The 12,376-nt window shown below is 50.9% G+C and overlaps 1 protein-coding gene across 11 annotated transcripts in view; it reads left to right on the top strand.

The window, feature by feature from the left end:
• The window catches only part of PIP5K1C (phosphatidylinositol-4-phosphate 5-kinase type 1 gamma), a 47,633-nt gene that overhangs the window by 33,841 nt on the left and 1,416 nt on the right, over positions 1-12,376 (top strand). Inside the window, exons 9-18 of one of the 11 annotated variants that reach the window (XM_075077780.1) lie at positions 1,142-1,225; positions 1,746-1,794; positions 2,797-2,881; positions 3,248-3,409; positions 4,404-4,539; positions 4,838-4,870; positions 7,381-7,485; positions 7,717-7,849; positions 9,573-9,647; positions 11,957-12,040. In XM_075077780.1, coding sequence (XP_074933881.1) covers positions 1,142-1,225; positions 1,746-1,794; positions 2,797-2,881; positions 3,248-3,409; positions 4,404-4,539; positions 4,838-4,870; positions 7,381-7,485; positions 7,717-7,849; positions 9,573-9,647; positions 11,957-12,040 — 946 coding nt within the window. Of the gene's footprint in view, positions 1-1,141; positions 1,226-1,745; positions 1,795-2,796; positions 2,882-3,247; positions 3,410-4,403; positions 4,546-4,837; positions 4,871-5,620; positions 5,791-7,380; positions 7,486-7,716; positions 7,850-8,312; positions 9,100-9,572; positions 9,648-11,956; positions 12,041-12,376 lie in introns of those variants that run through there. The other 10 variants (XM_075077777.1, XM_075077778.1, XM_075077781.1 and 7 more) reach the window with 10 other exon arrangements.

Genomic DNA, 12,376 nt, shown 5'->3' with positions numbered 1-12,376 from the left:
AGTAGTAAATGTCTAACTGAGGCCTATATGGACCGTTGGGGCGAGCATCACTCCTGGGGATTGTGGTACTGCTGCCAGTAAAGCAGCATGGTGAGAAAGGGGGAAGCTGGGGTGGGAAATACTTCTGTAAGACTCCAGCCTCACAGCGATCTCTTCTTAGGCCAGTCTGTAGGTTTTCAGCTCTGACAGTCTCTAAACATCCACCTCTGCTCTGGGGAGGAGAAACTAGCTCAGTTCTCAGCATCCAGATACTGGAGTGGAAGGAGGGATCAGCCTGTCCCTAGGAGCTTGGAGTTTGTTCTCCATCACTCCATCTCTGGAATCTCTGACAGTGCTCTGAGGCCAGCCCAGTGCAGTTAGCAAACAGCAATGTAGCCAAGTGCTGGAATAATTGCTGGAGCTGTGGGCTGTGGGGTTTGCCCAAAACCTGTCCTGTGCTGTGCCCGATCTATGGCTCTTGGGCTGCGGGTGGCTCTTGTGACTGTCTCTCTGGCTCTGTGGACTGAGCTTGCTCACAAACAGTGGAGTTTGCTGTTTGTTGCTCACCAAAACCAGCTGCTCCAGTTTGATGGAGGATCAGTCACAGTTGAGCTGGCATAATACTTTGGTGTTTCCACTCTTTCAAGTAGCGTCATTAATTACCGTGCCCTGCCCGATACCTGCGTGCTTTTGTTGTGTGCTGGTGGTAGTGGATGCTGCAGCTTTGGCAGGACTGATATTAGTGTGGATGGGGCTGGAAACACCCTTGCTTTAATAGGCAGACAGCTCACACTGACCTGACAAATAATCTGATCCGCAGAATAAAATGTCCTGTAGCTAAGAAAAAAACAATGTGCTGCTTTCTGGCCCAGGCAGAGCTGTTGCCACACAACACAGGTCCTGTCCTGATGGTTGGTGTTTGGCAGTGCAGGCGGTAACCCCGGGGATGCCTTGTGTGAGACGGCCTGGCTCAGCACGTGACTTCCCATGGTTGTGCACAACGTGACTTTGCAGGTTTTGCATTGTCTGACCACTACTCCAGAGCCCGCTTTTCAGTGCTTCCACCCACCCTTCTGCAGGTCTTGGGAGTGCTACAGCTGCTCTTTTGAGGCTCTGCTCACTGAGGTTTGTTGTTGGTTCTGTGGGTTTTTTTTACCTGCAGGATGGGAGGAATCCCAGCAGTGAATGGCAAAGGAGAGCGTCTCCTGCTACATGTAGGAATAATAGATATCCTTCAATCATACAGGTAGGTAACTTTGCAGTTGTCTGTCCTTTAAGTGTGTTAATGTCTTTCTTTAATACTGAATGAAAGCAGGAAGATTTTCCTCTCCTGCAGAGTTCGATAACGAGTAGGCAGGCTGCCTAAAGCCGTCTTGTCGATGCGTGTCAGGGACTGTGGATTTTTATCCTGTCCTTAGAACAGCTGGTGACACAGAGCCATTTCTCTAAGATATGAGTTGCTCTTAAAGAAGTTTCCTGTCTCTGTGCCTAGAACGGGTAGCGTATCTCTGGGGATGGAAGGTGGTTTTCTGCCCCTCTTCCAGCCCAGCTCCTCCTTCCCCTGTAGGGTTCCCAGGCAGTCCTGACCCGACTGCAGAGATGCCAGTGTGCTCAGCCGACCTCTCGGCTGGAGGAAAGCTACACTCTGGAGGAAGGAGGAATCATAAGCAGCTTGTTGATCTCCCCTGTGCGGGGTGTGAAAGGTGGCTTAGATGTAGAGTACATGCCTGAATCTGTCTTTCTCTCCACTTCTCCCCTGAAATTAGGTTCATCAAGAAGCTAGAACATACCTGGAAGGCGCTTGTCCATGACGGGGTGAGTGCCTGCGCAGAGGCAGGAATTGTCACGCCTCAGCAGGATTACCTGCCTTGGCTTTGTTTACGCTAGTAGGTGCCAATGACCTTGCTATTTATAGTGCCTGAGCTGGCACAGCTGAAGCTGATGAAAGCAATAGTTCTTGTCTCTTATGCCTCCACAGCGGTGTAGTGCCAGTTATTCCCAGTGAGATTTTCTTGCTCACTCCACCTCCTCACATGTTCAGCTGTCATGCTACCAGCTTTCCTCCTCTGCTCCCATCTGTCACTTTCCTCCTCCCCACGATGCCGGGAGCTGTACACACAAGGCACGTACGTTCATGTATGTGTTGAGGAGCCCTGCATTCGCTGTCTTTGGTGATTGACCATGTTTCCACTTCAGTAAGCGCTCCATTAATAAATCCCTTTCAGTGTTTCCCTGCTGTCTCGTCTCCTGCAGCAGCCGGGTGCCTGTTTACGAAAGAGCAATCTTGGATGTGGAAACGATTTTTCTAGCTTCCCTTAAATAATAAGGAAAAGGAGATGTGTAGATCCAAGTTGTAGTAGCGCAGTAGAACGTTAGAAGCAGGCACAGCTTCGGTTTTTACTATTTTAAACAAAAAGTGCCATACATTTGAAATGCATGGAGACCCTTGGCTGAGTTTTGGTGTCTGTGTTATCCTCAGAGGTATCCAGCTGTGCTCTGAATGTCAGCCAGCAAGGCCAGAAGAAATTTCATGTATGAAATCAAGACAATATTTGAAAAATCCAGGAAGTCTCCAAAGGAATAAAATCACCAAAATCCATTCTAAAATTACAGCAAGAATATAATCAAATGCAATCAAATCAAATGCAATGCTTCAGGCTTATTTATAGCATTAATCAGAATGTTTCAGTTAAGCCTTTCCATTTTAAGGCTCTATCAGTGCTAAATGTTGGAGTAAAAAAGACTGCAGTGGTTGTTACAGAAATTCTGCCTTGAGGGATAGTTTTAAAATTAAACAATTGCTTCTTGCCTTTGTAGGACACGGTGTCAGTGCACAGACCGAGCTTTTATGCAGAGAGATTCTTCAAATTCATGACCAACACGGTGTTCCGAAAGAATTCCTGTGAGTACCTAGTCTAAGAGCTGTTGTCCTTGTGGTGTGAGGCAAGCCTTATCTGTCTTGCTGCTTCAGTCCCTGTGGAGAGTTTCTGGGCCGGAGTCTGAGTGGGCTTTTCCACCATAATACAGAGCAAAGCTGGGGAATCGCAAAGCCCTCAAGTTGTCACGGCTTGCTTTGGTCTGCTCAGACTCCCACCCAGGAGCTCTCCCTGCAACCCGAGGCAGGCTCAGTCCTTTGGAGATGGCACTTGCAGAGCGCGTGTCTGTGTGTGTCAGAGGGCAGAGGCCTCCCTGTATGAAGGGGAAAGTGCCTTTGGTGTGACAGTATTTGGTGGTGGTAGTTTCATCTTCTCTTTCACTCTTCATCCAGCTCTGAAGTCATCTCCCTCAAAGAAAGGGCGTAGTGCCTTGCTAGCTGTCAAGACGGCTGGTCCAACAGCTGCATTTTCAGCTAGCCAGCTTCCCTCTGAAAAGGACGAAGCACAGTATGATCTTCGTGCGGCCAGGAGTTACCCCACACTTGATGATGAAGGTAATGGTCTTGTTTGGTGGCTGACAGCTGTGTGATTACCCTTTCTTTCCTAGCAGATCCTTAGGATCCTCCCCTGTTCTCATCAAGTTCCCCACTGCACACTGACCACACATCTTCCTTGATGGATAACTCTTCATTGCATGGCTTGCTGTGCTTCATAGGTACTAGACTTAACTAGGACAGGGGAGAAGGTAAGAGTCAATTGTTTTGTCACAGCACCAGCAGCTACTTGTTTGGGGAAGCAATGCCTCTGCATCAAAGACAACCAAATCTCTTTGCAAAACTCTATGGTTCTGCAGCAAAAATGGTCGCTTGTGTCACTGCTGCAAGGCAGCCACTGCCAACTGGCACCAGCAGTCATAGCCCAAAAGCTATTGGAAAGGTGAATTTTCCAGCCTTTAAAAAAATAAAATGAGGGGGACATGACACTGGGAACTGCAGGACTCTGACAACAGTGTTTGGACAGTTATAAGGGGCAAGATCTTGCCTTTGGAAATAAAAAAAAAAAACCACCACACAAATGGCCTGATTCAGTGCTGCCTTTTCATCGCTTCCATCTGGGCTGGATTTACTGATGAGTGGTGAAGGCTCCTTGAATGCATAGGTGTTAGATTTCTACCCGTGCAAAGCACTGAGCACTCAATTCATCTCTTAATTCACTTGGATATTTATCTCTGGCAATCCAAGCCTTTAATCCAGCTTTGGTTACCAGTGAGATGTCTTCATTGGCATTACGTTTCCTGTAGCGTCTGTCTGTCATGCTGGAGACGGTGCTTACTGGCTCTCTCTAGAGGATGCCTTGGGAGAAGCTGTTGCGTTCGTGAACCCAGTTAAACTTCTTGACTGTGTGTGGTTTTAAGCGACCCGTTGCAGTGAGGGTGTGAAGGTTGAAGGTGAAACAGTCTCGCACAGGGCTGGTGTAGGTAAGGTGTTGGTGTTTGACCCTACTTATCTTTTTCTTCCTGCGTCTCTCCTGCCCTCCGCTCCGGGCCAGCAGGCAGGCCAGACCTGCTGCCCTGCACGCCTCCTTCCTTTGAAGAAGCTACCACGGCCTCCATAGCCACAACTCTGTCTTCAACTTCTCTCTCTGTTCCTGAGCGATCCCCTTCGGAGACCTCTGAGCAGCCCAGGTACAGGTGAGGACAGCACTCATCCCCTGCTCCCACTGGAGTCAAGTGGCTGTTGTTCTTCATGCTGCAGATCTCGGCAGGCTGCCCTATGCTCTGGAATGCTAATGACCGATTTTAATTAAATCTCTCCTGGGAGCAAGCAGACACAGCTTTGATGGGGATTAATTATTGCTGGGAGAAGTGTCAGCTGTTAAGTAGAACATCTCCCTCATGGGGTGGGGAGTTAGGTTTGGGGGCAGTGTAGAATTTCTGTCTTAAATCACTCCTCGAACTCAACTCTTCTGGTTTCTCTCTGCAGGAGGCGCACACACTCCTCAGGGCAGGATGGCAGGTGAGAAAAGTGTCTCATCTCTTCTTGCGCTGGTTCACAGAGACCTCACATTTGTCCCTGTGCAAACGTCTCTTGCAGGGCTCAACATGAATCTTAGCAGCCCTGAGATTTTGGCATGGTCTTCTGCAGGATGATGAACTGTGTCCTGCAATGGAATGGTCCCCATTTCTTAGACAGAATTTTCCTTCAAGGAGATCTCAGGGCTTTGCGAGGAACCTTAAATATTACCCGTTATCTGATGGGAAAGGGGAAAACAGAGTTGTCCAAATTTCGCCACCCAACCGGCACCAGAATCAAGAAAGGTCATTTCTGTCCCCCTCTGGGTGAGCAAGCCTTAACAGCAGAAACATTCCTCTGTGCATCTGCCTGCCGCCTGGCTGACATGGCTGTGAATAAGGGAAAGGGCTTTGAGTTTGCGAGGCACGGAGCAGACTTAGTCCCCAGAGAAGTACCTGCCAGTGTTTTCAGAAACTCGGGTACTTTGAGGGTGTATTTCTTTTTTTCCCCCCTCCTGTGGTGATTGGTGGCTCAGAGCCAAGGGCAAGGTATGACAAAAATCCTCTACTGCATCAGGATGTCTGGATTTAGAGGCTCGTATCACATGAGTCATTTTTACTGGTGCAAAAATACAGAAGAGACTCATATAATATGTGGATATAAGCCTTTTATGTATTTTTGCACCAGTAAAAATTACCCCATTGCCTGAGTTAGTGGGATCTGCGTGATGACCCTGCATTTGCTGCTCATTAGGTTTCCAGGACATCTTCTAAGTGTTGTAGGTGCAGACTTTGAAATGCACATGAGAGACTAAGTCTTGGGATATGGCGTAGCCAGAGTTGCTGCCGGACCAGCGGAGGTCGTCTCTCTCTGCAGTCCATCTTTGGTGCTTCAGAGAAAGGCAAGGGCTTCGGAAGATGAGGGTTAGCACCATCTTACAGACGTCTCCCCTCGTTCCTAGCTGTTAGTGATTTGCTGAGCTTCATACCACATACACTGTGAAAAAATCCCTTTCTGTGGTATTTCTTAATGAAAATACCTCTGGGTGCTGCGTGTCACTGAATCTTCCTGTCACTGGAGGGTGAGAACCTACTTGCTGTTGATTTGCAGCACCTGTTGTGTTAGGGACCTGCAAAGCACCTCACCTCCTGCAGAATCCATTGTCTGAAATCGCTGAAAGTTGGAGACTTAAAGTCGGGCACCAGTGGCGGGATCCATTTGGGAAAACATAGAGATTTCAACCGAGTTACTGCGGACTCCCTTGGTCCCTAATGGAGGGAGCTGCTGTAGGATGTGACTTCTCATCCAGAAATAGGTCAGGTGAATCAAAGTGACTGTCCCTGGACCATACAGGGAGCTTTGTGTCTTGGTCATAAGTAGGTCTGTCACAAGTTTGCCACAGCTAGAGCCATCCCTCACATTGTGGCCTTCTTTGATGTTTTCTGCCTGGTTTCTCCATTTCTGGCACTGGTATCTCAGCATCCCCTTTCAAGGGGAGCAGGGACCTGTGGATTTGTAGAGCACTCTGTGATTCCCTGGTGAAAGCCAGTGCAAAAACAAAATTAATAAAGCATGAATTTACATTCCTGAGCTGAAATGAAAAAGACCTTATCCAATTCACTCAAGAAAGTGTCACACCTCTGAATAATGTGCTGGGGAATTCCCTGTGGGTTTCTGTGATCCACCCCTGAGAGGAAGAGAGGAGCAAGTTCCCTGCACAGAGCTGGACAGGAGTGCCGCCTGCTGGCTCCGGCTCCCAGCCAGCAACAACACAGAGCAGGACGGTGCTGCCGATGAATCCGGAGCTCGTCCCTTCCCCGAGACTGTGCTTGGGCTTGGCAAGTGCCCGCTCCTCCTTCCCTTGAGGTCTATGGAGCCAGCCCCACTAACACAAGCAATTACTTTAATAGCATGAGGTATTAAATTGCAGACTCTCACAAACAGCTCCTGAGCATGCAGATAAATCTGATGTTAACCCTGGGGCGTGCTTGAGCAGCTTTGGTGCTCTGGGAGCCTCGGAAGAGGTCAGAGGCTTTAGCCCTTGTGCAGTTGATAGATAACGCCAGGCTAACTCTGGACACAGGTTTTCCCCAGTGGCCAATTCTCTTTCCTCCTGTACTCCATTTGACAGTACCTGTCTTTTCTGCAGCACTGGCTAATTAATCCCTTTCCTCTTGTCCTCTTTTCCCACCTTGTTAGTCTTGAGCACTGCAATCTGACAGGACTGACTCTTCTGCCTGGGTGTTTTGGTTATCCAAATCCTCAGTCCTGGGAGGTTTGACAGCTCCCTCTGAGCCAAAATCAACAGCTCAGTCTGTGCCGGGAGCTCGGTGCCACAGGTGGCTGGCAGAAGGCAGCCGCTTGCCGGGGCAGACCAGCACAGCTCGCTGCTGTGGGAGGTTGCGGTGCAAGAGGCTGGGCTGACTCACAGCTGATTCAGGCTGACCTGAATTTGAGGACTGTGCGTAACTAGTGCCCGACGGAGCCTTTGGGCCTGTCTCTCTGGTTTCCAGGTCACACGAGGAGGTGCGGGTTGAGGAGGAGCTTCAGCAGATCAGTGTTGAGCTGGACCCCAAGTGTGACGTTGAAATTGTAGCTTCCGAAGAAGATGACAAAGAGTGAGTGTTTCAGAGCGCTTGGCAGCTTTGCAGAGCCCTAGCCGTTGGCTTTCCTGGGGAGAGGTGCTCCCCCAGACAGTTCAGTGAAGCTGAGCGCCATTACTGCTGACCTCACCTGATCTTTCTGGATGTGACAGCAGAGCACCTTCAGCTCCTCTGTGTAGTAAATGACAACAGTCTTGCTCCTCTTCTGATCAGTGACTAGGCTCTGTCATTTCTTCTCCTCTCCAGAGCGGCGGCTTCCTCAGCCTGTGCCATTGTAATGTCCACAGCTACAATAGAGGTGGAGACAGCCAGCCAGGCCTCTGAACCAGCCAGCCAGGCCTCGGATGAAGATGATGTGCCAGTCACAGACATATACTTTGTAAGACACCTTCTCCACCTGGCCCGTTAGGGGTGTGATGGGAAAGGCTGGATGAGGCTGTAATGGTCTTGATTTCAGGCAGTCAGGTGCAGGGCAACATCTGCCCCATGCTGTCTTCAGGTTGAGCACTTCGAGATCTTAAGGCTGGATGGTTTTTGAATGTAGGGAATGGGTCTAACCCTTGGGAAGCTCAAAACAGCATCTAGTGGGGCTCAAATGGGTGGCGCTGCTGCTGTACTTCCAAGCACAAGCGCTGAAGGGCTTATCTAGGCCAGCATGTTCACTCCCAGGACAAGCCAAGGTGAATGTAGGTGCAACGGAGGGGTTCTTCCTTCCTCAGCCAGAGAGCCCGGCTGTTTTCCTCAATACACACATGCCGCAGTGACCTAGAGCCAGAAGGGAAGTGGTTGCAGTGGGGCTGACCTCGGACTCTGGTGAACTCTGGCATTTCCTTTCCTTGCAGGCAGATGCATTAGGTGATGCAGTGAAAATCTAGTGCTGAGACAGGGAGTAAGTGAGGTGGTTGCTGGTTGGCAGCAGAGTGCTGTGGAGCCTGGCGCTGTATTCTTCAGTCAGCTCTCACAATGTCTGAGCAGCTTCCGCAGACCAGAGCAGAGTTCTTTAGCAACATGTACCTGCCCTGTGGATTCCCAGAGCAGGGCTGGGGGTCTGACCTGTGAGAGCTCTTCCCCATGCCTGGGCACTGGAACCTTCTCATTAAAAGAGGTGCCCAGCTTCTCCCTGCTCCGACTCATCGCCGTCAGTTGTATGGCAATGGAGGTGAGCTGAGGCCATGTGATGAGCTCCTTCAGGCTGACCTAAAAATGGCAACATTTGCCTTTCCCTGTGCTTGCGTGACTCTGCTGCAGAGCTGCTTGCTTGTTGCCGAGTCATTCTGAGGCTTGTGGGAGCTGTGGAAGGAATCAGCTCCATTTTAAAAGCTTGTCTGTTTGGGTTTTTATGCATGCCGTTCAAAATGCAAACAGCTCCCTCTAACACTGGCTGCTCTTTCTTTGCCTGTGGATGGCAGCTGTGTGCAAGCTGGCTGCAGACACTGCCTGCTCCACTGGCAAGGATCGGCTCCTCTTCCTCCCTGTCCCTGGGCATATGGACCCCACCCCCAACCTGAGGGGCACCTCTCTATCCACAGGGAACCATGTGTGTGCTCACAGAGAGCGTGACTGACTGCTCATCAGCATTTCATACTTCATCTAAGTCCTTGAGTTTTGCATTAAATGTGTGTCATGTGCTGTGGAGTGTTTGTCACTGCTTGGATGAAGGGAAAAGCTGATTTGCGTTCCCGTGGGCACTCTCCTTGGAAAACCACTTGAGCTGGAGGTCAAGTGAGGCTGCACCAGAGTGCAGCAGGGCTCGGACCATAGCTGCTCTCTTGCAGGAGTGTTCTAGGGGCGATGGTCGGTGAAGGGATGCTGTGTGCAGAGGATGATTTGTCAAGTCCCAGAGGACTGTGATCTGATCTTTGCAAGTCTGCTCCTGAAAGGAGAGCACTTTATCCTCCTGTTCACCCACAGGGGAATAAAAGTGCAAAGATCGTGGCAGGGCATGGGCGCTGCTTTCCCCACGCACGGCTTTCCTGCCCACTGATCTGTTCAGGCCTGGAGTTGCCCAACCCCGTTTTTTGCTTTCTCTTTCATCCCCTCTTTCACATCATCCTTTTTTCCTCTGTTTCCTTTCTCTCTTCACTTGCCCCGGGGCCATCCAGTTCACAGATGGGAGGTACTGGATTTGCTCTCCCCGCCAGCGCAGACTCCGAACCACCTCGCTTTCCTCTGGGATTGTAAGTGAACATGCTGGCATGTAGGGCAGAGCAGAGCCGCAGCTTTGAAACACTGGGGCCAGCAGTCCATTTCCCTTGGATGCTGTGGTTCTGTATTGTGTGGCCATTAGGAACCAGCCCAGCAGAAACTGGGGATGCATACTGAAATCACACAAATAGATCTCTCTGTAGGATCTTGCAGAAACACATGCTCTGCCCTGCTTTTCTGCAGGCTGGTGGAACAGCTCCTGCCATGGGCTGGGCTGCAGTATCACCCAGCCCTTGGACAAATTGGCAAGCACCAGACCTGGCCAGAGAGGCACCCGAGCCTTTGTAGGTAGTGTTAGGATCGGCTCCTTTGGCCCAGGAAGCCAGAGAGGGTTCCAGAGAGACCATTAAAATGTTTTGAAGCAGCTTTTTATCCAGCTGCAAATATAACCTTTTAGGCTGTGGCTGGTCATCTTTCTGGTGGCTGGGATGGTGAGCAGCTCATAAAACCAAACAAGTTAGGAGTTGCTGCTGGGTTAGGAATGGTTTCTGCTCTCCAGCCCTTCTCAACATCACTGATGTGCTCCCTCCTCACTGCAGGTTTTTGGTGAGGGGTGAGGGTTTTCCTTTCCTTTCCAAAAGATGCAGGGAGGCAGTTGAGCATTTAGGAACTGAACCCAGAGCTCAGACTGCTCTGGGTTTTTGTATTTCCCTTCTTGGGCTTTGGGAGTGCTGGTGTCCTCAGAGGGTAATGGCAGCACTGTCGGAGCCCTGGCACAAGCATGTGCATAGCGTGGTCCTCGCAGCATCTGCCTTTTTGGTACCAGGCAGAGGAGCAGTGGAGAGGCCATCAGGCAGGGTGCATGGGGAAGCAGGGGCAGTAACATGCTCCTGGCCTTGACTGATGGCATGAGGAAAGTGCTGCACCTACGTAGGCAAACAGGCAACCCCTCCCAGCAGCAGCTCCTGCCCCCTCGGCTGGGTTTGGCTGTCCCAGCACCAGGAGGGTTAATACCAAGCACCGGATGATGCTTTATCTCCCCGTGGGTTTGCAGCTCCCTGCATGCATATGAGCTCCTAAAGGGCTCTGAAGGAGGCTGGCTGGAGCATGTGGTTCAGTCAGGATGGATGAAAAACAGGATGTGGGGCAGGCTTTATGCTGTGTTGAGCTTGCCTGCACCGCTGTAAGAAGCTCCAGGCAAGGGTTTCTCTTCCTTCCTCCCTCCTAGCAGTCTCTGCTAATGTAGCTGCAATTATTGATGGGGTTCAGCATGCAGAGCCCAGTGCTTCAAAGCTCCTCTGGCTTCTTGTAGTTTCTTGTACATCGTAGACTGTTATATTTGGTTACGGGGCTGGGACCAACCCCAGGCTTCCTCCAAGTACCTGGTTTCATTTCTTTTCCTTTGCAAACCCTAGGCCGAGTCAAAGTGGGTAGTTTCCTCTCTCTGGGAGCACCTCTGGAGCCAAAGGAGCCCATTTGCAGTGGAAGTGCATCCCCCCCCAGGAACACTGGAAGCAGATGTCTGCCCTTGAATCTGCCAGGGCTTCTCTGTGCTGTGTCAGCAGCCAAAGCGTGTTTTGTCACACCGCTGCCCAGTGCTGAGATAACTGGCTCCCTTGACACAGGTCACCTTCCCCCCCATTCTTTCCAAGATCCAGTTCTGTTTTGCCTCCTTTCTCGTACTTGTTCCCATCACCCCACTGTCTCCAAGACTCTCAGCGATAACTGTTTCTGTGGCCACCATCCACCATGGTCTAACCCACCCATCTGCTGCCTTGCTTGGCCTTCAGGGAAGGGGCAAGGCACAGCAAACCAGATCAGGTTTCACTGTAAAAGCCCTTCTGAACACCAGAGATGCCAGCTTGTAGCATGCACAGGGCTCAGGAAATGGGGGTTGAGAGCTGGGAGTGGGTAGCTGGCACCGAGAACTCTGTCAGTGCCCTTAGGTAAGTCACGTCCCATGTCTCTCGGTTCCTCTGGAGCCGGGGTGATGCTGTGGCGGGGAGCTGAGGTTTCCCTGGCATCTCAAAAGCTCTAAAAATCTGTCCCTGCAAGAGAGGTTGTGCCTTTGCCACTGGAGCAGGGTCCAATGTCAGCCGCTGGCAGGCTGTCCCATGTCCCAGCTGGTAGGGAGCAGGTATGTACTGAGGATGAGGAAGGCTCCTCTGCTGAGAGCTGACACTGAGCTCAGTTCTCTCCCTCCAGGTGGACAGCTGTTCTTACTGTATTGTTTCCTACTCTTTTTATTTTCTCCTTTTATTTTTTCCTCTTCTCTCCTTTGCTCCCTGCTCTGCTGCTGCTCTCCTTGCATTCTCCCCGCCGTCTCTGGCCACTCTGGCAGCCGACAGACGAGAGGAGTTGGGTTTACTCCCCGCTCCACTATAGCGCTCAGCTCCACTCTGTCTCCGATGAGGAGAGCGATACAGTAAGTGTACAAGGAACATGTGCCGGGTGCCCGGTGGGTCGAGGTCGGAGCTTGCGCTCCCTCTGCAAGGTCAGCTTGCAGAGGAAGCCGCTGCGGCCTCTGCACAGCACGGGGCTCTTGCATGGCTGTGGCAATGCACTGCTGCATCTCAGATCAGCTCTGTGGCAGCAGGCAAGATCCCCTGTGCTGGCAGAGACGCAGTCTGCTCAGTAAGGGTTGTGGCTTGTTTTGAATCGTTTGGTGCAGTGAAAGCTTTGGGGAGCTGAAGTTCTCCAGTTGTGTTGTTGTTACTGGAGGATGCAAAACGAACAGCCTTCTCTCTTCATGCTCGTTTTG

This window comes from Phalacrocorax aristotelis, chromosome W (genome assembly GCF_949628215.1).
Source record: "Phalacrocorax aristotelis chromosome W, bGulAri2.1, whole genome shotgun sequence".
NCBI classification, from domain to species: domain Eukaryota; kingdom Metazoa; phylum Chordata; class Aves; order Suliformes; family Phalacrocoracidae; genus Phalacrocorax; species Phalacrocorax aristotelis.
Note: the sequence above shows the minus strand (reverse complement) of the source record. Positions and strands in the feature narration are given on the sequence as shown.